Genomic DNA, 25,563 nt, shown 5'->3' on the forward strand with positions numbered 1-25,563 from the left:
ATTGCAACTTTAGAGCACTGCTCTGCGAAGGACTGATCAGGGAGAGTTGGAGAAACACATTCGCCAGAGACTTATTCCACCGAGGTGCAGCACAGAGCGTCATAGGAAGTCATTCCTGCCTGTGGTCATCAAACTTTACAACTCCTCCCTTGGAGGGTCAGACACCCTGAGCCAATAGGCTGGTCCTGGACTTATTTCATAATTTACTGGTATAATTTACATATTACTGTTTAACTATTTATGGTTCTATTACTATTTATTAATTATGGTGCAACTGTAACGAAAACCATTTTCCCCCGGGATCAATAAAGTATGACTATGACTATGACTATGACTATGCTGGAGGAACTCAGTTCAACGCAGCTTCTGTGGAGGAAAATGTCCGCTGTCCAGTCGACTGTCCATCCCGCTGCACAGTCGCTGCCTGACCCGAGGAGTTCCTTTAGCATTTTGCGTGTTGCTCCCGATACCAGCCTCTGCAACCTCTTGTGTTTCCATAGATCTGGAGAAAGCAGACATTTATAAATAATTCAAAATAAAAGCAACATCCCAGTACAGTAGTTGCGTTTTAAACATCCCATTCAGTCCGGTTTTCAAGCTAGGATAAATCGATCTTGCCGATGCGAATCAGAACTATGGACTGAAATGTATCTATAAGCTTCTGAAACCTTTTTCAAAAGTACAGACTATACTAAAAACAAAACCTTTAAATTCTAACGTGAATTTTGTAGTTTCGGAAAATTACAGAATGGATCCCAACTCTTGATAAAGTGTCGCTGCTAGCAGCCCAGGCTCCTTCAAGCCAAGTTTCAGTGATCCTGCATTGGGACACCCCGGTCATAATGTAGGCGGCGCATGCAAGTGAAAGTTTGCCCAGGTTTAATACAGCCACGGGATAGATTAGGGATTCGTTTTCTGGCTCTTCACCACCATAAAAGGACAGCTTCTTATTGACGCGGATCGCGAGGGGAAGCCTCCTCCCTCCCACCCTCCTTCCCGGTGCTGTCCACATTAACTAGGAGGCGAGAGGGAAGTGGAAAGAAGGTCTCCTTGCATCCCACGCCACTGACAACTCGGCACCCACATACGCCTCCCCGGACCGCCATCCGCGATGAGCGCCCGCCGCCGCCGCCAGGAGGTCATGATCCGCTTGCTGCTCCTGCTGCCGCTGCCGCTGCCGCTGCTCCCGGGATGTTTCGCCTTCAACCTGGACTTGGAGCAGCCCACTGTTTACAACGGACCCCAGGGCAGCTACTTCGGATACTCGGTGGATTTCTACTCGCCTGTGAAAAGCATGTGAGCGGCATTGCCCCTTTTTACATGTAACATGGCAAAACAATATGCTTCAAGAATTGACGAACTCCACATCTTCCTGTTACAAAGAATGCTTTACCTACCTATTTGTAACTTAGTGAATAGTCAATATTCACTGGCAGATCTGCACAGTTAATTTGAGCATGGGGTGGGAGAGACTGTTACGTGATTATTCTTGTTGTCTATACTTTCTTATTTTATTTTAAATCTGTTTTCCCCTTGTGTTTTGGGGTCATCTTCAGTGTCAGTGTCCTTATAGGAGCTCCGAAAGCCAACACGACTCAACCGGGGATAGTGGAAGGAGGAGCGGTGTACCTCTGCGGCTGGGCAGCAGGAGGCGCTCCTTGCAGCCAGATACCATTCGACAAAACCAGTAAGTGTGAAGAGGCTCGGTGCCGTTCCTATCCCCTGACTGTTCCTTCCTCTCCCGCTGAGCTTCAAACAAATCCGCAGTCTGTGCAAAAGCCCCAGGAAAACTTCAGTGCCTGGTAATATTTTACTTCTCCCTCGTAAGTTTTACAACGTGCACAGACGAAACTATTAGTTAAGAACTACAGAAACGACCAAATAGCAGTAGGTGCATATGCACTTCTACCTCGCAGACATGCAGTTTTAATTCAATCTCAAATTGCAAACGTTATGCAAAACCCGCGGTGCGCAATGAAAGGTTATATCCGCAGTAAGCCGTCAAACAAGACCGCGTTACTTCATTGAAAGATCGAATATGACAAATTTAAGTCATAATATTTCCAAAACTGACAGAATTCATAGGATCAATTATTTAAATATGTTGTATGTTTTCTGTCTGTAGAGTTTCACGGCACTTAAAATGTTTCACCCCAATGAAATCTTATCTCGGATTAAATTACATTTATTTAATTATTTCAAATGGGAAATCTTCTCACTGCCTGAAAATTAGAATAAAGATGTTTGCCTGTACATGTGGAGTTAAAATAATTAATGTTTGCAGTTTTATTTTAAATATTAATCATTTTAAAAGTTGTTTTTAAAAGAACAAAAACTGGATAGCGAGCACGCATGGATATTTACATAAATTCAACATTTCAGTCATAAGAAATAATAGTTTAGACATACTTAAACCTACCAAAAACCGCAGTTCAGTCAGTTTGTTTTTGTATAAATGTTCAAGTATCTTGTAAAATGATCTGTAAGTCTTGCTGGCAGAGTACAACTAAACAAAACAATTTGTGCAGGGTCCATGTCACAGGCTGGAGAAGGGTAAGGTAGAGGGATGGCAGATTGCTAAATATCTGATCACTGTGAAACAGATACATTGCTCAAATTGAATTTAACATCTGTTGACAACTTTTTTTTATGACGTGTTTGAGTTAATGCTGTTACAAGGACACTCAGACACTCCTCCCGCTTACCAGTTCACAAGGAAGCTCATGGACAGGGAGTGAAATTGGGGAAGGTGAACATGTGGAAAACCAGTCTGCTTCAAAAAAGAGTGGGGTTGAGGAATTGTCTGCTTTTTATTAGAAACTGAAAAGCATCATAATTAGAGCTGATTTTTTAACCAGATGGTTCCTTTTATATTCACATCTGCAAAGTATATGTTAAACAAAGTTAGAGAGATATCTCTGTGTGTGTGTGTGTGTGTGTATACATATAATTAAATCATGAAGTAGGTTATATTCTTGAGAAAAAACAATTAGAGAAATCCATATTCTGTCAGCAAAAAAGGAATGTTTTAGTATTAAGCAGTTATATCATCTAAGAACATTGTAATCTAAGAACGTACAGGAAAAAAAACAGAAACAGACCACTGGGCCCATTATGGTTCCTCCCCGTCTCCCCATTCATGAAGATCATGGCTGATCCTATATCTCTGTGCCACTTTACTGGACTAACACAACATTGCCTGATGCCATTAATATTCAAAGTTACATTGGTGTGTGTTTTACATATGCTCAGCAACTGAACATGCACAACCCCTTTGGGTTGGGGATTGCCAGGATTCACTTCACTGCATCGCAGTCTTGAAAAGGCCATCCACTTATTTTGTGACACCAGCATTTTGATACCCTGGACAACTGAAACATCTATTCCACATTTACCCATACCCCATGTATGAATTACCCCTTGTATGAATGTTGTATGTTTTGTTGAAATCTAAAAAGTATCTCAGCAGTCATATGTGGAAAATATGTAATTCATTATTTTATTATATCTTAACACAATTATTGATCAAAACAGAACTTTACTTTTTGGGTGTTAGTTGAATCATTCATAGTAAAGCATTAACACTGCATACTAAATAGTATTTCATGTGCTTGATAATTTTCAACAGTACACATGAAATTATGACTTTAAATGGTGAAATTGTGTGGTAGTGCAATTATATAATGGTGACAAAAGTCTTGGACCTGGAAAGTTAGATCTGATCCTCTTTTCACAGATGTTGCCTGACCTTCTTAGTTTTACTAATTTTTTCTGTTTTTCTATGTAATATAACTTGAAACAGATCTTAATAAAATATAAAATTATGATTGTATTCTTATTTCAATATTTTACTTTCTGTAAAAGAAAATCTTAAAGCGTAACATCTCTTTTGATTGTCAGATAACAGGCTCATCAGATTGAATGGAACAAAGGCACCTGTTGAATTCAAATCCAATCAATGGTTTGGGGCAACGGTCAGATCACATGAAGAAAGTGTTGTGGTAAGTCCTTGGACTATATGTCAAAACATCTTGGTTCAGTTACATAGAAACCTTAATATTCTGTATTTTTAGTTGGCTATCGCAATGATTTTTGCTACTGAAATTTGAGAATGGTAAATAAGATCATATGTTGCTATCTTCTTTAAAAACACATTGTAAAAGTGCTGTGTGCAGTAGAAAAATGAGTCACTGGAGAGTTGTAAAGTTCAGATCTGTTTTCCACTTTCTCATTATTATTTATATTGTTTCAGGTTTATAAAATGAGAAACCATGATTTAGCATTGTTAAATTCATTAAGTATACATGAAGTAAGTTTTATGAATTGCCTGGTTTGAATAAATTAACAAGGCTGAAAATGATAGTTTATTATAATGTTATATGATAACTAGCTGTAGATATTATTATATCTGAGCTTCCCAATTATATTTAGATACAGTTTTGTTTCAAAAAGATAAAATTGTAATATACAGTGCATCCTTATGATAGAAGACTGCGTCAGAACTATACCGTATCCAACAATGAGATTTTTGCAATGGAGGGATTCAGGTGAAGTTTGATTTTGGAAAAGTAACAGGGTGAAGCCATAAAAGTGCCATGGTTGAATAAGTTTGCCAGCATGAAAAGTTAAAAAAAAAGTTGTTTTGTGAAAAAGAAAATGATGGCTATTTGGTTTAATTGACTTGTTTTTCATTCATAGGCTTGTGCCCCATTGTATAATTGGCGTTCCTTTAAATTGACTGAAGAGAAAGATCCAGTGGGGACCTGTTATGTGGCAGTTCAGAATTTCAGTGTCTATGCAGAATATTCTCCATGTCGCTCTGGTAAGTCAAGCATCCATTGCAGAGAGAACACTTCATCCATTTTAAACATTTACTTTTTCTTTATTCTGTGGACTATTTCTACATACTTTTAACTGTTGAACAAATGTTGGTTGCCCATATCTAATTATTGAAAAATATTATTAATTTTTAAAAAATAGTGGACTAGAATCTGGTGACTTTTGCTGGTGGTTAAGATAAAACCTGCCAAAGTTCTGTTGTTGATCTAGTTTGTTTGTATTCATTCTTGCAATATGGACATCACTGGCAATGGTGGCATTGATTGTCCAACTGTCTTGATGGATTCATAGAGTCGAAGAGTATTGCAGAAGAGAAACAGGTCCTTTGGCCCATCTAGTCTGTGCCAACTTGTTTTCTCTGCCCGGTCCCATCTACCTGCTTCTGGACCATAGCCCTCCACACCCTCCTTATCCATGTATCTATCCAAGTTTCTCTTAATTGCATTTGAATGCACATCTACCACTTCTGCTGGCAGTTCATTTCACAAATACCACATCTTCTGAGTGAAGAAGTTCCTCTCAGGTTCCCATTAAATATTTCACCTTTCACCATAAACCTATGACCTCTAATTCTTAGTTTCAAGTAACTTCTGGGGAAAGAGCCTGCAGGTATTTACACTGTCTATACCCTCATAATTTTATATACCTCTAGAAGATCTCCCCTCATTCTCTAACACTCCAGGGAATGAAGTCCTAACTTATTTAACCTTTCCGTGTACCTCAGGTCTTCAACTCTTGACACGATCCTTGCAAACTTTCTCTGCACTCCTTCAAGCTTATTGGTATCTTTCCTTAGGTAGGTGATCAGAATTGCAAACACTGTTCCAAACTTGGCCTTACCAATGTCAATTACAACTTCAACATGACATTCCAACTCCTGTACTCAGCGACCTGATTTATGAAGGCCAATGTGCCAAAATCTCTCCTTGTGACCCTATCTACCTTCAAGGAATTCGAAGCTCCCTTTGTTCCACTGCACAGCTTAATGCTCTGATTTGAAGAGGCAGTTCAGAATGAACCAACTGGTGGGTCTGAAGTCACAATAGGCCAGGATGTGTAAGAATAGTAGATTTCTTTCTCAGTAGGGTATGAATGAGCCAGATGGCTTTTTTATGAAATGTAGTAATTGCCTGGTTTCTATTACAGAAACTAGCAAGAGCTCCATAAAATGCCAAAATCCAGGGCACACTGATGGATTCGGTTTTCCGAAGCTGTCAGTTTTCACCACTGCTGGGCTCCCCATAGCATTCAACCATTGGACCAGGACTTGCTGGGAATTCTCAGCATAGCCACAGGGATTTGTCTCCCTGGCACTGGATCTGAGAGTTTATTGGAGATTTTAGGAAAATCAAACTTGGGAGGCACTTAAAGGTCATTAAAATCAGTGACAATTTATACTGCCATCAAAGCCAATTCTGCTGTTAAAGGCTGTTCGGAGTGATTCTGCTGTTAAAGGCTGTTCAAGGTGATTCAGGAGTGGAAAGCCCTCACTGCAGCTTCTAAAGTGTAGCCACTGTCCTGATCCTAATGCTTAACTCCTGAGTACAGAAGACCGAGAAGGCCATCTACCATGCTCAGAGCTGAGGTAAGTGTGATGTGGTCAGACAGCAAGTGGCGATTCCCAGCCAAGTGACTGGTCCAGCATGTTCCAATCATTAAGTTCAGTAAAATCATGCCATTTGTGAATTCCTTAGCTGGGTTTCTGTGCTTTGAAATTATTATTAAAAAATGCAATGTGAAATATTTTTGAAGGAAGTATTTCATTTAATGGTATACTACCACAAATTCTTATGTGGTGTAAAGTAGACTAACATGCTTTTAAATTTCCAGGTGGCTCCTACAAACATATAATAAATGTGTCAGAGGAGCAGAACCATTTATCAGGACAACTCATGTTATTAAATCATATTGTCACATGCTAGCAATTTGCATCCCTTATTACGGGGGCTGTTATCATTTTCAAAAAGCTGTTCCAAATAAACAAGATTTACTGTACCGCAAACTACACAAAGCCTGTTTATTACACCAGCACTAATCCATAGTAGCAAAATGCAATGCTGCTTGCTTTACCAGGAAATGATTTAAAAAATGGGAGTTGGTGATTGACTATTTTTAATATTGTCCAAGAAATTCCATTATTTTAGATCCTCTGGTGAGTCCTCGAACACGGCCCAGTACACTGATTCGAAGCAATCCCACAGTCCCCTCTCCTCTGCCTCCTGCAACCACCTCTTTGTTGTCCTTATCTCTGCAGCCTAGCTCTTTAGCTTCTTCCTGTATCCAAACAGCAGAAGGACAGCCAGGTGATCAGATTTCCCAAAATGCAGTCTAGGCACGGAATGGTAGGCATTCCTAATCATAGTACAGCAGTGGTCTACTGTGTTAGGACCCCTGGTCTTGCAGTTTATATGTGGATGATAATTGGATGGAGATTTCTTCAAACAAGCCTGAATGATGTCCCCAGCTATGATTTGAAATGTGTCAGGGTGGCCAGTTTTCTGTTTGGTGATGGCAGCATTCAGTATCTCAAGTGCCTGGTTAATGTCAGCTTTGGACAGTATGCAAAGTGCTGTCTGGATCACTGAGAAGAACTCTCTTGGTAAGTAGAATGGTCGGCATTTAATTGTTAGGTGTTCCAGTTTGGGGGAACAAGAGTGTGATAAGACAAAGACTGGTGTGTCTGAGCAACACACAGAGTTTATCATGAAACACGGACCCCACCTTTTGCCATCTCTGAATGAGCAGTTTAATCCATCCTGTGTATCAAGAATCCCTGGGGTCTGATTGCCGAGTTCGGGCATGTTCAGAGTAGGCAATGTCTCTATGAAACACAGAACGCAGCAATTCCTCATTTCCCTCTGATATAGCAATCTTGCTCTTAGGTCTTCAGTCTTGTTCTCCAGTGACTGTACATTTGCTAAAAAGATGCTGGGTAGAGGAACTGCAATTTCTTCACGTTTCAGCCTGGCTTGTAATCCTCCTCTCCTCCCTCCCTTCCGCTATGGTGATGTTCCTTCGTCCACTTCAAGATGCCATACCTTCATGCTTGAGAGCTAAGTCCTTCAGAAGATCATGAAATCACCAATTCATTAAGACAATTCGAAAATACATTACTTAAAGAAAAATTACACAATGTAGATTGCAGTGAGCGTAATTCGGAAGAGGTATATTTATAAGTTTTGTAAGCAGCCTGCAATATCTCATTGTGGTTCACTGCCAGCATCTTGATGGACTAGGCTGTCTTCAAGGGCTCATCAGAGCATCTGAATGAATATATTGCGGTTGTCACAGACTTTATTAAAACAGTCATGGATGAGTGTATCCACACAAAATCATTCAGAGTCTTCCTCACCCAGAAGTCCTGGATAAACCACGAGATCTGCAATCTGCTGAGGGCCCGCTCAGTCGCATTCAGGCCTCATGAACCAGCAAGATACAAGTGGTCCAGGTACGATCCCATGAAAGCCATCTAACACATGAAGTGGCAATTCTGGACCGAACATGGGTCACTGGAGGATGCTCGACAGCCATGCCAGGGCTTGAATGATATTAACTCTTACAAAAAGAAACCAAACGGCATAGGTGACATCAGGGCTTTGCCCCCAGATGTGCTCAATGCCTACAATGCTTGGTTTTGACAGTCAAAGTATGGATAAATCTCCATGAACTCCCACAGTCGACAATGACCCCGTAATTTCGATCCCTGAGTCTTACATGAGAGCATCCTTCAGGAGGGTGACGCTACGAAAACAATTAGCCCAGTTGGGGTATCTGGCCGAGTACTAAAGACCTGTGCTGATTAATTGAATGGAGTGTTCGCCGATATCTTTAACCTCTCACTCAGGCAGTCTGATGTATTCACTGGGTTCAAGCAAGATGTGCTATCCTGCCTCAGTGACTGTCGCCCAGTAGCACTGCGATGAAGTGCTTTGAGAGGTGGGTGATGAAACATATCAACTCCTGCCTGAGAAGTGACTTGGATCCATTTCAGTTGTCCTACTGGCATAACAGGCCCACAGCAGATGCCATTTCATTGGCTCTTCACACAACCCTCAAACCTCTGGACATTGAAGAAGCATACGTCAGAATGTACTTTATCGACTGCAGCTTGGCATGCAACAATACCGTCCCCTCAAAACTAATCAGTAAGTCTCAAGTCCTTGTCCTCAATACCTCCTTCAGCAATTGGATCCTCAGTTTCCTAACTTGCAGACCCCAGTCAGTCAGTTCAGATTGACAACAACATCTGCTCCACAGTCTCCATCAGAACAAGTGCACCACAAGGCTGTGTGCTTAGCACCCCAGTCTACTTACTTCATACTTGTGACTGAGGCTAAGCACAGCTCCAATGTCAGATTTAAGTTTGCTGATGACATCACTGTCCTAGGCTGAATCAAAGGTGGTGATGAATCAGCATATAGGAGGGAGATTGAAAATTGGGTTGAGTGTTGCCACAACAACAACTTATCACTCAACCGCAGCAAGACCAAGGAGCTGATTATTGACTTCAGGAGGAGGAATCCAGAGATCCCTGAGCCAGTCCTGGTTGGGGGATCAGAAGTGGAGAAGGTTTGCAACTTTAAATTCCATGGTGTTATCATTTCAGAAGACCTGTCTAGTCCAGCACATAAGTGCCATTGTGAAGAAAGCCTCTACTTCCTTAGATGTTTGCAAAGATTTGGCATGTGATCCAATACTTTGATGAACTTCTATAGGTGTGTGGTGGAGAACATGTATGGTTGTGTTGTGCCCTGGAGTATGGAAACACCGATGATCCTGAATGGAAAAAAACCCATGAAATGTAGTGGATACTGCCCAGTCCATCAGGGGTAAAGCCCCCCCTTACAACTGAACACATCTACACAGCGCACTGTCACAGGAAAGCAACATTCTTTATCGTGGACCCCCACCACCCAGGCCATGCTCTCTTCTCACTGCTGCCATCCGGAAGAAGGTACAGGAGGTTCAGGACCCACACCACCGGGTTCAGGAACTGTTATTACCCCTCAATCATCAGGTTCTTGAACCAGAGGGGATAATTTCACTCAACTTCTCCTGCCCCATCACTGAACTTTTCGCACAACCTATGAGCTCGCTTTCAAGGACTTTTCAACTCATGTTCTCTATATTTATTGCTTGCTTGCTTGCTTATTTATTTATTTATTTATTTATTTATCTGTCTTTCATATTTGCACAGTTTGTTGTTGTTGTTTGCACAATGATTGTTTGTCCATCTTGTAGGGTACAGTCTTTCATTGTTTCTATTGTGTTTCTTGGATTTACTGTGTATGCCTGCAAGAAAACAAATCTCAGTTGTATATGGTGATGTATATGTACTTTGATAGTAAATTAACTTTGAACTTTGAGTATTTTCCAGCTGAAAATTCCTCTGCAATTTAACTGTATGGTCCATCAGACATTTTCAGAATGGTTACATCGTGAAAGAAGCTATTCTGCCCACCAAGTCTACAAGGTCTTTATGCAAGAATTCAGCTAGTTTCATTTTATTGTCCTCTTCCTTTCAAATACTTATCCATCCTCCTTTTGACTGTCACTGTTAGGCTGGTCCCAGCCCCCCTACAAGTGATATTTTGAACCAGTTGGATCCTCACTTCTCTTCTCTTACTTCTACCAGTCACCTTCGTTCTATGCCCTCTGGTTCTTTCCTCTCTCTCTATAGCTTTGATGATTTTAATACCTCTATCCAATCCCCTCATAAGCTCATCGGTTCTAAAAAGTATAACCTCGGCTTCTCCTCCCTGCCCCTGGAACAGATGTTCTTCATTCCTGAAATCATTTTAGTATAGTTCTTTTGTTTCTCATCTCACCTATAGTAGGTGGCTAGAAACAGACTCGCTTATGGCTGAGCCAGTGATGCATAATGGCGCTTTATAACTCCCTATCTCTGTAGGTAGCTCCATGTAAAACGTAAGATCTCTGGTGCTTTTTATTCAATTCTGAACTGTTTTGCCACTTTCAACAAAGCATGCACGCTTATACACACACACACACACACACACACACACACACACACACACACACCAGTTCCTGTGTCTCTCCTTATTCTTCCTGCTAAAATGTTACTCTGTGCATTCCTACGTTTATTTGGTCATATGCTTGTATGTTCCACCAACCCACCTGTGTCCTTGGAATTCACTTTATGTTTTGAGTTGCCTGTAATTTTCCATCCATTAGTCCACACTCTACACATACTAATTCTGTCCTTTTCACTCCATGAATACAGCCTTAACAATGCCTAATGTACAGCTTTTAATCAGTTACTACTATTTTACCTCTCAACCCTTACCCCTCTATTGACTGTCTCATATCTGGTAATAGTTAGCGTCCAAGTTTGTCCTATTATATAGTCAAGTCTCTTTTGTTGTGCAGCATGGTAACATCATGTGGTTAATTACTTCAATCTCGTTTAATACGCTCACGTCCTTGCATCATAAAACCTTAACACTTTATGTGCTTTCTCTTGGTATGATCCTTTCTAAAACCACACTATTTCTTTCAGTAGATGTCAGTAAATATCTCACTCAATACTTTATATTCAGTAGATATCTTGCTCAATACTTTATACATCCCCCTTTCGGTGCTACACCCTCCTTCCAAATTGGTTTAACCCCTCCACTAAGAATATAGCAAACCTCCAGGCAAGGAGTTTAGTCCTAGTTTAGCTGAGATGTAGGCTGTCTGCTCTGCAGTAAACCCAATCATCTCAAAGCTGGTCCTAATGCCCTTTAAACTTTGCCGTTTTATTCCTTGCACCATCTCTCCAGTCATACATTAATCCGCAAAACCCTATTTCTTATAGACGTATACACGAGAAAATCTGCAGATGCTGGAAATTCAAGCAGCACACACAAAATGCTGGTGGAACGCAGCAGGCCAGGCAGCATCTATAGGAAGAAGCACAGTCGATATTTTGAGACCCTGCCTTCCATATCCTTAAAAAAATCTTGCAAAATGTTCCTACCTACATCATTGGTATTGATATGTACCACAGACTCTTTCTTATTCCCCTCCGCAGAAGAACCTGCACCTTCTCAGTGTTAACCTATACCTTAGCAGCACATGGGAATTACCCTTACAAGTTGTGGATGCACTGTCTTTTATTCCCAACCTGGGAATCAACTAGACTCTTTGCTGAGAAATACCAGAGCTTGTTTGATGAAGTTAAGATGTTAATCAAAGATGCTTCTTGGAGATCCAGCACATCCAGATGAAGGGTCTCAACTGCAAATGTCAACTGTCTATTTCCATCCAGAAACATTGTTTGTCATGCTAATTTCTTATAGTGCTTGTAGTGTTGTATCAGATTCCAGCTTCAGCAATCTACAGTGACCAGACTGTGATGAACCTCTGGCTATTCAAAGAATTGAAGCTATTCCAAAGCATATGCCGTCTGTTATCTGCTTAGAGATAACAGATAGTAGTTTAAGATTCAAGGGTCTCCACACTATGAGCTTGTATTTAAATTAATACAGGATGCACTACCTAGTATTTAATAGTGGATGATAGGTGGAGGGGGAGGTAGTGTTGAGGAAGCAGGGAGTCTGCAGAAGGACTTGGACAGATTAGGAGAATGGGCAAAGAAGTGGCAGATGGAGTACAGTGTTGGGAAGTGCATGGTCATGCACTTTGCTAGAAGGAATACATATTTTATAAAGGGGAGGGAATTCAGAAATGTGTGTTGCTCTGGATTTCCACCGTCAGCAGCATCTCTTGTATTCAGAGACCAGAGGTGCAAAGGGACTTGGAAGTCCCAGCGCAGGATTCTCTAAAGGTTAACTTGTTGGTTGAGTCGGTAGTAAGCAAGACAAATACAACGTTAGCATTAATTTTGAAAGGACTAGAGTATAAAAGCGATCTAGGATGTAATGTTGAAACTTCATAAGATATTGGTCAGACTGCATTTGGAGTATTGTGAGAACTTTAGGGGCCTCTTATCTATGAAAGGATGTTTAGCATTGGAGAAGGTCCAGAGGAGATTTAGGAGAGTCTCAGGAATGAAAGGGTTGTCATATTAGGAGCATTTGAATGGGTCTGGGCATGTGCTTGTTGGAGTTTTAAAGAATGAGGGGATATCTCATTGAAATTTACTGAATTGCAGAGAGAGTGGAAATGGAAAGGATGTTTCCAATAGTGGGAGAGTCTGGGACCAAAGAGTACAACCTCAGAATAGATGGACATCCCTATAGAACAAAGATGAAGAGAAATTCCTTTAGCTAGAGGGTGTTGAATACAGAAACATAGAAACATAGAAAACCTACAGCACAGTACAGGCCCTTAAGTCCACAATGCTGTGCTGAACATGTATTTATATTAGAAATTACCCAGGGTCACCCATAGCCTTCTATTTTTCTAAGCTCCATGTACCTTCCAGGAGTCTGTTAAAAGACCCTATCGTACCCATCTCCACTACTGTCGCCGGTAGCCCATTCCATGCCCTCACCACCCTCTGCGTAAAAAAAACTTGCCCCTGACATCTCCTCTGTGCCTACTTCCAAGCACCTTAAGAGTGTGCCCTCTCGTGCTAGCCATTTCAGCCCTGGGAAAAAGCCTCTGACTATCCACACGATCAATGCCTCTCATCATCTTATATACCTCTGTGTGGAATTCCTAGTCACAGATGACTTTGGAGTCATTGGGTATACTTAAGGCGGAGGTTGACATGCTCTTTATTGGTAAGTGCATCGAAAGTTACGGGGAGGAGACAGGAGAATGGGGTTGAGAGGAAAAATAAATCAGCCATGGTTGAATGGCAGTGCAGACTTGATGGGCCAAGGGCCAAATTCCACTCCTGTGAATTATGGTCTTATGATGTAATTTTTAAGCTCCAGGAAAGTGCAACTAAATAGTTTGAATCAGGTCTAATTGACTCTCATCAGACATTTTTCTGCCAGAACATCATTGGAAGGAAATCTGTTGTGGAGATGAGAGTTCAGTTTAAAAGTATCTTATATATATTGTACCATTTTCTCAGCTGAATCAGATAGCATAGTGTTTGAACCAAAACATCTGTAAAAATAGAATAGTATAATAGTTTGTTTATATCCTTTAAAAGTGATCTTTTTTAAAAAAAATGGCTAATGTCAGATTATTTGGGCAGTAGGTTAAAAGAATTTGCAAATTATGGAAATAATGTGTGTTTTATGTCTTTGCAGATCAGCCAGATCCCGAGGGTCAAGGGTCTTGTCAAGCAGGATTTAGTCTTGAATTTACCCAGGTAATCTTGATATTTATTGTATTTATATGGTGCTTTACTGTAAAAAAAATTCAATTGATTTTATAAATGATGTACAATTTGTATATGAAAAGAGAAGGAAGGAGATTCCAAATACACATTTCTGGTTCTGTGTAACATAAAGTGGAACATGGCAAGTGTCTGTACTGAGAGAGGGATGATGTAATTTAAATTTTTGTTGTCTGGTTGTACAATAGTAAAACTGTAACTATGCTTTTACATGAAACAATACTTAGCTTAATTACAGAAAGGAAGCATTAAGTAATAAGGCATTGTTCCATAGATATTGCTGAGAGCAGACTTTTGGTATTAGCACACATCACTTCAGGAATGTGCTGTAATTTAAGTATGTAGCACATGAATAGCATCACAGCACTAGTATTGCCTCTACGGAATAAATTGATTGGCAATTGATTCATATCTGAATACATCCTGTTTGCTAAAATATGATGAATTTAGCATAATAATGCTGGTTTAAATTGAACCTGAACCTACTTTTGGTAAGTATACCTATAAACCCTCCTGTTAGTCTTAAAACACACACAAAATGGTAATATGCAGTCTTAAAAACAACTTACACCATATTGGTGAGGGAAAATGCAATTTGAGACACTTCCTATTCCATTTCATTATTCTAGTGTGTCAGAGAATGCACCTCTAGAATGAAGACCTATTTTGTGTACTTTGGAGATAAATATATTAAACCAGGGCTTCCCAATCTGGGGTCCATGGACCCATTGGTTAAAGAGTCTATGGCATAAAGAAAGTTTGGGAACCCCTGCATTAAACTGAGGATAAAACAAAGGTCTAAAAGAATTGTGGATGTGCACCTGTCCATAGAGTTGGAAGTAAATAGATGGAAATGAAATCTCATGCTGCACATTTCTAGTCTCCATGAAATGGAATGTCCAGCCAATCAAATAATTAAAAAATAATTCATTAACTCTGATACCTTGTTTTGGATCTAGTTAATCTACAGCTCCCTAGCATTTTGCTAGTATAGTCTTCCATGTATCTTTTGCAGAAAGCCACCAATATACTTAGAAAAAAAATGATGCTGTTTATTAAAAGAAGTAAACTTGCCCAATTTTAACATGTCAGGAATTTTGCTGATTTCTCTGTAAATGATGACATGCCTATGTGTGGTTTCTTACATCTTATGTTTCTTTTATCAGTTAGATGTCATGACTTTGCAAAGCAATTCTGATTGATCTTTTTTTTTAGGATGGGAACATTGTGCTGGGAGGACCAGGAAGCTTTTACTGGCAAGGTAAATAATTGACTTTTTCTTCCGTTGGGGAACGAACACAGTTTTGTGTATGACAGACAGAGCAACGATTCTATTGTTGAATTGCAAAGCTATCATGAGCTTAGCACAGTTGTCAGACTTCCAGATTTTAATGTTCTTAAAGAGAAAATGAGAACATCCATCGATGTGAACAATTCTGTTTAAAGATTTCTTTTAAACTTTACCCTTGATACAGGAGGTGTGTCCAATAGCTTGTATGTTTCCTATGATGCAGGCAAAAATTGATTATACTGATCTGAAGTTGGACCCACAGCAAAGTTAATGGTGCCTCTGTATGTGCTGTTTGACTGCGATACAGTACAAATCTCAGTCAAATCAGACCTCAAATGAAAAGAGAGAATAATTTTACGAGTGATTTTGGCAGCATGTGTGAGTTTATTTTTTGTTTGGCAGAACGACACTGGAGTGGAAATAGTTTTGATATCACATTTGTACCCGGCTGTGTTTTTCTGTGGTGGAATTGGTAACTGGGGAATGAGAATAGTCCAGTCTCAGTTCTGCAATAAGATTAATTTCTGAATCAGAAATCTAGTCTTTGAAAAAACTTGATGTAATGTAAAGTGAATATTAACATAGAAACAGTATTCTTACTGATATGAGGTGGTCATACTGCCTTATATTAGATAAACTAAATGAAATATCAACAGCTATTATGTCATAATAATGAGGTACACAAGTGGAATATAATTGCACGCCTAATGGTGGTAAACAAAGATGGAAAACGGAAAAATAAACATCTACAAAAGGTAATCGCCTAAAATGTACTTAGTTTTAGCTGGCAGTTACTTAAAGAACCACTGGCAAGGTGCTCTTTACAGATCAGCTTGACTCTCAGTTACCCACTGATAGACTACAACATGTAAGCCAGAGAAAAGCAGGAGGTCAAGTGCTGGGATCAATTTTAATAAAAAGATATGCGCGAGTAGGTGGATCACACACACAAGAGGAAATCTACAGACGCTGGAAATCCAAGCAACATACACACAATGCTGGAGGAACTCAGCAGGCCGGGCAGCATCTATGGAAAAGAGTACGGTTGATGTTTTGGGCTGAGACCTTTCAGCAGGACTGGAGAAAAAATGATGAGGAGTCAGAGTTAGAAGGTGGGGGGAGAGGGGTGGGGGGATGGGAGGAAGAATAACAAGGTGATACTGTGACCTATCACCTTGTGGTTCTTCCTCCCCTCCCCCACCTTCTAACCCTGACTCCTCATCTTTTTTTCCTATCCTGAAGAAGGGTCTGGGCCTGCAATGTCGACTGTAATCCTTTCTATAGATGCTGCCTGGCCTGCTGAGTTCCTCCAGCATTGTGTGTGGGTGTGTTGTTGGGAGTAGGTGGTTTGCCTTTAACTTAATATTATTGACTGGAAGCTCACTTGGACCAGTCAGATAAATAGCAGGTCAGAGACAGGGTATCCTGCAGCAGTCGATCATCTCCTGACACCCCAAAGCCTTTCCACCACCTACAATGCACAGCTCACAAGTGTGATGGGACACTCTGAACTTGCATGAATGAGTGCCATATCATCCAGAACAAGCAGTACGGTTGACTGGTACACCATCAACCAACATCCATTGCCTCCATCATCAGTGCACATGTGGCTTCAGTGGATACTGACTGCAAAAAGCACTGCAGTTTCTCACCACGGTAGTCTGGCGATACCTCCCTAACCTGGAACCTCCACAGGCAAGAAGGACAAAGGCAGTAAGTGCCTGGGAACCACCAGGTTTAGCCCCCAAGTCACATTTAATCCTGGCACGGAAAATATTTTGCTGGCCTTTCATTGTTGATGGGTATAAAACCCTGACGTCTCTGCTAAATTGCAGTGGGAATACCTTCACCAGAAAGTGACTCACCACTAGTGACAAATAGGGAGGGGCAACGTATGCAAGTGACACTCAGAATCTGAAAATAATTTAAGAAGCTAGCGGGTTTAGGTCTCAACACTTGGGTTTTGTCCCCTGATTTCCAGTTACTGCATTGTAACAGGAAAGCCTCGAGCATGTTTAGGTCCATGGAAGATAGGACACTAAAGGGTTAAAGTGGTGTCATAACCATTGAACATCTGACATTTACCGAAGTGTGAGAGATGAAAATCCGTACAGAATGTGCCTCGGTTGTTATTTTCTCCATGCAATTAAGTTCTTTCACTGGGCGTTCCGATAGTTTATTACTGATTCTCTGTTAACTGGTGGGCAGGGCCGCTGGATTGTCTGTGAGAGGCACCGTCTGATTGGTGTGAGAGGCACTGTCCGATTGGGTACCCATTCATCAAGCACATCTTTGAAATGACAATTGTCTCGTCTGACAGAAATGTAGGCCCGGGAGGGAACTGTTACCTGATCTCACCAGGCATCCTTGTGACAAGAGGCCTAGGCGAGGATGGTAAGGAGCCAGGTGCTGGAATATCCGAGACTGGAATTGAGACATGATTTTGAGACTGAAACGAGAACAGGGCTCTTGACCAGATGCTAGATGACAACCTAACGAGACTAGATGAGAATCCAAACAAGAAAGAAATCCTAAGTGTGATTGCAGACTGAACTAAAGTTGAGCTGATAATTGAGCCCCAAACCTGAGTTCAGGTGCTCTTTAAGTATCAAAATCTTGGTGCCAAAACATGGGCGCCAATTAGCGGAGTGGGCCAGAATCTTTAAAAGGTCCAGGCCAGCTGTCCATATTCTGGAGAATCAGAGCATCTAAACCCCAGAGGGTGACGCGGTCAGGTGCACACCATAACAATCCTAACTGGAAAGCTCAAGGAATAATGCCAATGGGCAGATACAAACTAAGTGTGGAAAATGAAATGAATAGGATATAAAGAGACAGGTGATTTGCCATTACCCAATAATTGCTTTGCTAAGATTAATTTAAACCCCTTTTAATCAAATATTGGATTTTCAAAAAAAAAGAATGTGTTGTAATAACAGCAAAAAAGTTGTATCTTAAGATAATTGTAATAGGAATCAAACAATAACATCGTAGGAAAGCTGTAGAATTGATATGTTAATAGCTCAGTATGAAATATTACATTTAATACTGTGCATTTACTTGAAGTCCTGATCTCACCAGCCATCCTTGTGAGATGCCTGCAAGCTTGAAAAGAATTTTGTTATACAACCCCAATCTAATGGTTGTCTGAAGTGGATCTAATGTCTTGATCATTTTTGGTATTTAATTTGGACCTCTCTTCTTAAATATATACAGCACTCTAAATAACAAATAATTTCCACCACAGTTTACTTTACGTAAAGCCAGTTTAAATAAGTGAAGTTTCCATGTAAATCAAGATTTTAAAGTTCAGCATATTTAGTACAATCTGTATGCTTTCTGAACAGTTTCACTTCTTTTTTCCTTTTATTTGAAAACAGCCCAAAGAAGAAACAGTGATGATTTAGCGTAAGTTAGTACATCTCCCTTGTGTGAAATGGATGGCCGGGGAACTGGAAATCACATTGAATTTACTGTTTAAGGTCAGACAGAATCCAGGGATGTCTCAGTCTGCTCAGTAGAGAATTCCTTTCAACTGAATTTCAGCATTTGCTTTGTTATTGATCTTGCTTCCTTCCTGTGTTTCTCAAATGCCTCCACCAGCCCTCCTCATCCCCCGCTGCCCTATTCATGTAAACATGGCTGCTGCTTTCTTGGATAGCATCAACTGTCCATGTCTGAGTTGAGACAGTGAGCTGTTTTTTTTTCCTGGAGGCTGTAATTTAGCTACTCTCAGTCTTCCACATGTGCATTTTTTTTTCAGTCAGAGCTGCAGAACAGCAAACACAAAAGAGAATTGTGATTGATTGTCTTCCCCAGGAGTGTTCCTCCTGACTCTTTGTTCAGCCCCAGGGTTGCTACCGGCTGTCACTCAATTTCCTTCTCTGATCACTGCCTCCTCTCAGCATGGTCATCTTCCTCCATATTATTTATCAATCTTTTACCATTCCCTATCCTGACTTGGTCATCTTCTTCCACATTATTTATTTCCCATTCTTGCTGACATCCTTCTTTCTCCAAACCTTTTTCACACATGAGGCATCTATCTACATATATTAATCCCATTTATCAGCAGTTAATCATAGCTACTCTGCCTTGGCTCATCCAGTTGCTTAACTGTTGTGAGTGCACCTGCCTCTACCACCTTTCTAACCTCACTGTGGGTTGAGAAGATTTTTTCCTCAGGTACCTTCTGACCTCTTATTTAAAACCTATGCCCTCTGCCATGGGGTAAAGTTTATTACTCCCTATCCTATCTATACCTCTCATAATTGTATATATCTGCACCCCAACAGGATCTCACACCCAGTCTCAATGTCTTCTGTCCCAAGGAAATCAAACCCAGCCTGTCTAATCTCTCTTCTTAGCAACACACACACACACACACACACACACACACACACACACACACACACACACACACACACACCCAAAATGCTGGAGGAACTCAGCAGGCCAGTCAGCTTCTGTGGAAAAGAGTGAACAGTCGACGTTTCGGGCCGAAACCTTTCTTCAGGACTGTCCTGAAGAAGGGTCTGGGCCCAAAATGTCGACGGTTGGCTCTTTTCCATAGATGCTGCCTGACCTGCTGAGTTCCTCCAGCATTTTGTGTGTTGCTTTGGATTTCCAGCATCTGCAGATTTTCTCGTGTATGTGGTATCTCATCCTAACTGAAGCAATTGATCCCAGGCAACATCCAAGTATAACAAACATGAGAAAATCTGCAGATGCTGGAAATCCAAAGTAATACACACAAACACCAAAGTAACAATACACACAGAACAGGATGAAGGGTCTCAGCCCAAGACGTCGACTGTTTACTTTTTTTCCATAGATGTTGCCTGGCCTGCTGAATTCCTCCAGCATTTGGTGTGTGTTACAACATCCCAGTTTATCTCCACTCACCCTCTCCAGTGCAATCATTTATTTCCTACAGTGTGGCAGCCAGAACTCCACATAACATCTGTAACTGACAGGGTTAATCTAAAACTCTGGAGAAATGGTATCAGTTTTTGTTTACTGTACTTCCCATAATTTTTCTGCCTAAGTTAAGGCAGACATCTTGAAGAAATTCACCTCTTTTCTGTTAGGCTTGTGTTATAAGTAAAATAACCTTTAAATAATCATATTGAATAGAAAAAAGTTCAGTCAAAACTTTGTAAATTGGTAACAGTGCATTATTAATCTATTCCTAAAACTGTTTACGAACAGGTACTTGTAAAACAGCCAAGATTCTCAAAATTGCTCCATAACTGTCCTCTTTCAATTTAATACAAGTTAAAGCAGATTTAGCCCTGTTATACATAACAATTTAATGTTGTCCTCAAACTTTTCATTTGCACCAGTGCAATGGATAAACTTTCTAAATTAAATTAGATTAGAGTACTTTCTAAAGGACCAACCTGTAATTTAGTGAAATCTGTGACTACAATTTGTGATTAGTACCTTGTAATTATTGTTTTGATAGTGATATAAGTTTGTGGTTAGACAAATGAACCAAGGTTGATAGAGTCCAAGAGATTAGGTTAATTCTGCCACATATGTCAAAAGTAAACAAATGAAGCACAAAACCTTCTTTGTGTACAATACTGAGCTATTAAAAAACTTGTTTCTTGTCATCTTGATCAGTGTGAAGTCATTATACTTAAGATTGCTCATTTTGGACCAAGTGATATTTAGATTATCAGTACTGATACAGGATAAGCACATTACTTACTGCCCCCTTAGGGCAGCAGTGACAGTCCTCCATCTCTGCCTGTCTTCTTCATTGGTGTTTCCATTTCAGTTTGTTTTTACCAGTCAGGCTTATTAGCCCTAAGCTGAACCCCCGAACCTGGAGGACCAGTGAACCACTCTTAGTCTGGCCTCTGCCCTTTGACCTGTTTGGCATGGGTGACCCTACCAGGAGTCAAAGGACAAGGCCTTGTCTCCAGCCTATATAACTCTCTGGGTCATTGAGTTACACAAGCTTCCAAACCCCACAGCAAGCCTGTGGTCCTCTTGGAGGGGGTAAACACATAGTCAATATTTATTTCATAAATATTTTGAATAGATTCACATTATTTAGTTTAAAATGATCACTTGTTTTGACGAAAAGATTCTGGGAACTAGTCAATAATCATGCTCTTCAAAAGGTTGGAATTACATATAGCAGAAAAAAAGTTAATGGGATCTCTTGTGATGAGCAAAGTCTTTGCTCTGTGCAGTACTTTCCAGTCTTTTAATCCTAAGGAATACCCAATGAATTAAATTAATACTGTGTAATAAATTCTGACTTTGACAATAACTTCCAGATCCTGTGTAAGAATTAAAGAAAATTATTTTTGTTGGATGTAATTTGCCCTTACAGCATAGAATGGAATACCTTTTTAGGTTCTTGACCTACATGGGCACAATCCTTCATCATTTAAGGAATTGCCGATGGAACACGTCATCACCAAATGTTTGCCAATTAATAGCATTGTCAATCTTTCAATTTGCTGATGATGGAGACAGCATTTTTTGAAGGAAAATTGTCAGATAGGATTATCCCTCCCTTTGAGGACAAGATCCAGCAGTGAAATTGTCCTTGTGGTCATTGTGTCCAGTTATGGTCACCTCACTATAGGAAGGATGTGGAAGCATTGGAAAGGGTACAGAGGAGATTTACCAGGATGATGCCTGGTTTAGGGAGTATGCATTATGATCAGAGATTAAGGGAGCTAGGGCTTTACTCTTTGGAGAGAAGGAGGATGAGAGGAGACATGATAGAGGTATACAAGTTATTAAGAGGAATAGATAGAGTGGATAGCCAGTGCCTCTTCCCCAGGGCACCACTGCTCAATACAAGAGGACATGGCTTTAAGGTAAGGGGTGGGAAGTTCAAGGGGGATATTAGAGGAAGGTTTTTTACTCAGAGTGGTTGGTGCGTGGAATGCACTGCCTGAGTCAGTGGTGGAGGCAGATACATTAGTGAAGTTTAGGAGACTACTAGACAGATATATGGAGGAATTTAAGCTGGGGGGTTATATGGGAGGCAGGGTTTGAGGGTCGGCACAACATTGTAGGCCGAAGGGCCTCTACTGCACTATTCTATCTATAACAGAGATGCCAACAGAATTGTAACTGTACTGGAACAGGCTGGCTCAATGACCAGAAAATGTCTTCAGTATCTCAGCCAGGATTCTCTCTGCTCCCTCCCACCCCAAACTGTTTGTGGACGATCTTGTAAGCCATTTCCTGATAGCACTTTGAATGTGTACAGTGAAGGCTTGATAATTAAGTTAATGATCTGATAATTCCCCAATGAATTGACCTGTCAATTCACAGGCACAAGTTCAGATCTCATCGTAACAGCTGTGTTACTAATCTGCAATTTTAAAACAAACAATATAGCCTAAGTAATGAAAATGACAAAACCTACCAGATTGTTGTTCAAAATCCATCTGGTTCACTAATGTCTTCCAGAGGAGGAAATCTGATGTTATAACCAAGTCTGCCCATTTGCTTCTACACATCCATATCAAGATGGTTGACTTTGCAATAGCTAGAAAACTGCTCAGTGGCCTTGCAGCCGCAAAGGTTATTCATAACAAAGTTCTTTTGGAAACCAACTTTTTGGAAAGTCCTCTTTATAAACATCTGGGACTGGTGCCTGAATAGGGAGAGTTGTCCCACAAAATAATCAAGAAACTTCTGTTGTGTAAAAACAAACACCCTCCCACCATCACCATTGACCAGATGTGGAACCATGGTTACATCAGACAACGGTCTAGGAATAGCATAGTGAATGATTCACATCCAAACTCTCCAAATACTTTCCAGCATCTACAGATTACAAGTCAGGAGCATGATGGAATATTCTCAGATGAATGCACTCCAACAACACTCAAGGATAAAGCAGCCCACCGCCCCCCAGCGTCCTCAACAATCACTCTGTTTATTAATGGTGTGCAATGATTACTCCAGCAGCACCTTCCAAGTTCCCAGCTTCTACTGCCAAGAAGGATATGGGTCCCAAGTACATGGGAATACCATCATCTACACGTCCCTTCCAAGTCACACAGCTACTTGATTTGGAAATATATCATTGGTCCTTTATTGTGACTGGGTCTAAATCCCGGAACCTCTTTCCCCAAAAGGGAAGAGATTGGGGGAATATCCTCATTAGATGGATTTGTGCTTGTGTCCAACAATGACAGGAAACTGGTGTGGGAGAGTTTTTAAAGTCTAAGAGCTGTTGTACTGGGACAGTTGCACTCTCTGATCTAGGAAGCCCGGGTCCAGTGATCTAAGTAGTCATCACAACTGGGGTCATCCTCTGTTGCAGTGGATAACCATGACTTCTGTGCCTTGTCATGCCCTTCGCTCTCCACCGCGCATTGGAGAACCGCTTTCCTGGCCGTTGGATCTCACTGTAGATCTCATCTGCCCAGTCCGCAGGAGCTGACTGTGCATGCTGGACAGCCTGCCAGCTATCCTCATCTGGTTTAGTCTGTCTGTCAAAGTGACGTACCAGGCTGTGGTTGCTGTACTTGGAGCCATGGTGAGAGCTGAGTGTCTGATGGGGACCAAAGGTGGGTGAGCTGGCCCAGATAAGACACAACAATCCCCTTCACCAGAGGTGCTGACCCTCCCTGGTCAGCCCAGATGGATTGCTGAGGATCGAAGTACAGGAAATGTGAAACAAGAACACAACATGTTGGAAAGGTGAGGTAACGTCTGCGGACAGAGAAAGAGGGTCAATGTTTCAGCTTGGTGACCCTTTATCAGAATGAGGAAAGTGACAAAACGTGGGATGGGTGGAGAGTTCAGAGAAAAGAGTACTGTTGAGATAACCAGTATTTAAAAGTTGGCAGTTGGAAACAGAGAGAAAAAAAAACAAAAGACTTCTCCTTCCTAATCTGTTGCCTGACCTGTAGATAGCCGCAACATTTTCTGGTTTTGCCTGCTTTAGGTGTTACTTCAATTAGTCTTCTGCACGCGCTCCAGCTTGTCTTCACAAATGCTTAATCTTCTTACAACTCTTGCTCTGTCACGTTCTCAAAGGCAGAGGGATGATAGATTGGTGAGTACCTAGCTTGATACGAATTTAGGATAACAACATCTCATTAGATGTTATTGCCTCATTCAGTTCAGATTGGCAACAACTTGTCCTCCACAGTCTTCATCAGCATAAGGCTGTGTACTTAGCACCCTGCTGTACTAACCTTATACTTATGAATGTGAGGCGAAGCACAGCTCAAATGCCTTACTTAAATTTGCTGATGACACCACTATCATTGGCTGAATCAGAGATGGTGACAAATCAGGATATAGGAGGGAGATTGAAAATGTGGATGAATGGTGCCACAACAATCTCTCACTCAACCTCAGCAACACCGAAGGGCTGATTATTGACTTCAGGAGAAGGAAACCAGAGGTCCATGAGCCAGTCCATATTGGGAGATCAGAGGTGCAGAGGGTCAGCAACGTTCAATTGGTCGGCGTTATCATTCCAGGCGGGACGCGAGAAGCAGCCTTTCCCCAGTGGGATGACAACTCATCCCATTTGTTAAGGCTGGTAAGTGCGCTGAATGCACCTGCCCAAGAGTTCCTTCAGGATCCCTCTCCACAGGCAAGGAGTATAACGTGAGAGCAGATCTCGGCAGACAGCTACAGTTCCCCACAGAAATCACCACCACGTCTCTCCACCCAAACATTGTACTGGGGTCCATGGCCGCCGAGACAGTCCAGCTCATTGAGTTAACCATCCCATGGGGGAAGGAGTGGAGACTGCCCACCAGTGGAAGAGGCTGGAGTACTCAGACCCGGAGATAACCATCCCATGGGGAAGGAGTGGAGACTGCCCACCAGTGGAAGAGGCTGGAGTACTCAGACCTGGCAGATGAGTGTAAGGAAACTGGCAGGAGGACTATCATCTATCCTGTGGAGGTAGGATGCCGGGGCTTCATCAGTGCATCGACAACAAGGTTACTCCGTGATATGGCAGTGACTGGAGCAAGGCTCAGGAGGGCCACCCGAGAGTTGGCTGAAGAGGCAGAGAAGGGCAGCTTTTGGCTGTGGCTCAGGAGGAAGGACGGAAACTGGGGGACTGATTGAACCCCATTGAAATCTGAAGGGGGTGACAGGGGCACATCCTGCCACTGCTCCACCAGCAGGAGAGGTACCAGGGCTGCGGGAACAAAACAGC

The 25,563-nt window shown here is 41.3% G+C and overlaps 1 protein-coding gene across 2 annotated transcripts in view; it reads left to right on the plus strand.

The window, feature by feature from the left end:
• The first annotated feature begins 830 nt into the window (after window positions 1–830).
• The window catches only part of itga8 (integrin, alpha 8), a 277,443-nt gene continuing 252,710 nt past the window's right edge, over window positions 831–25,563 (plus strand). For both annotated transcript variants that reach the window (XM_063044126.1, XM_063044127.1), the window contains exons 1-6: window positions 831–1,296; window positions 1,557–1,687; window positions 3,901–4,001; window positions 4,699–4,822; window positions 14,013–14,074; window positions 15,317–15,362. In XM_063044126.1, the coding sequence (XP_062900196.1) occupies window positions 1,112–1,296; window positions 1,557–1,687; window positions 3,901–4,001; window positions 4,699–4,822; window positions 14,013–14,074; window positions 15,317–15,362 (649 nt within the window). In that variant the 5' untranslated portion in view covers window positions 831–1,111. The remainder of the gene's footprint in view (window positions 1,297–1,556; window positions 1,688–3,900; window positions 4,002–4,698; window positions 4,823–14,012; window positions 14,075–15,316; window positions 15,363–25,563) is intronic.

The sequence above is a fragment of the Mobula hypostoma genome, chromosome 3, assembly GCF_963921235.1.
Source record: "Mobula hypostoma chromosome 3, sMobHyp1.1, whole genome shotgun sequence".
Taxonomy (NCBI): Eukaryota; Metazoa; Chordata; class Chondrichthyes; order Myliobatiformes; family Myliobatidae; genus Mobula; species Mobula hypostoma.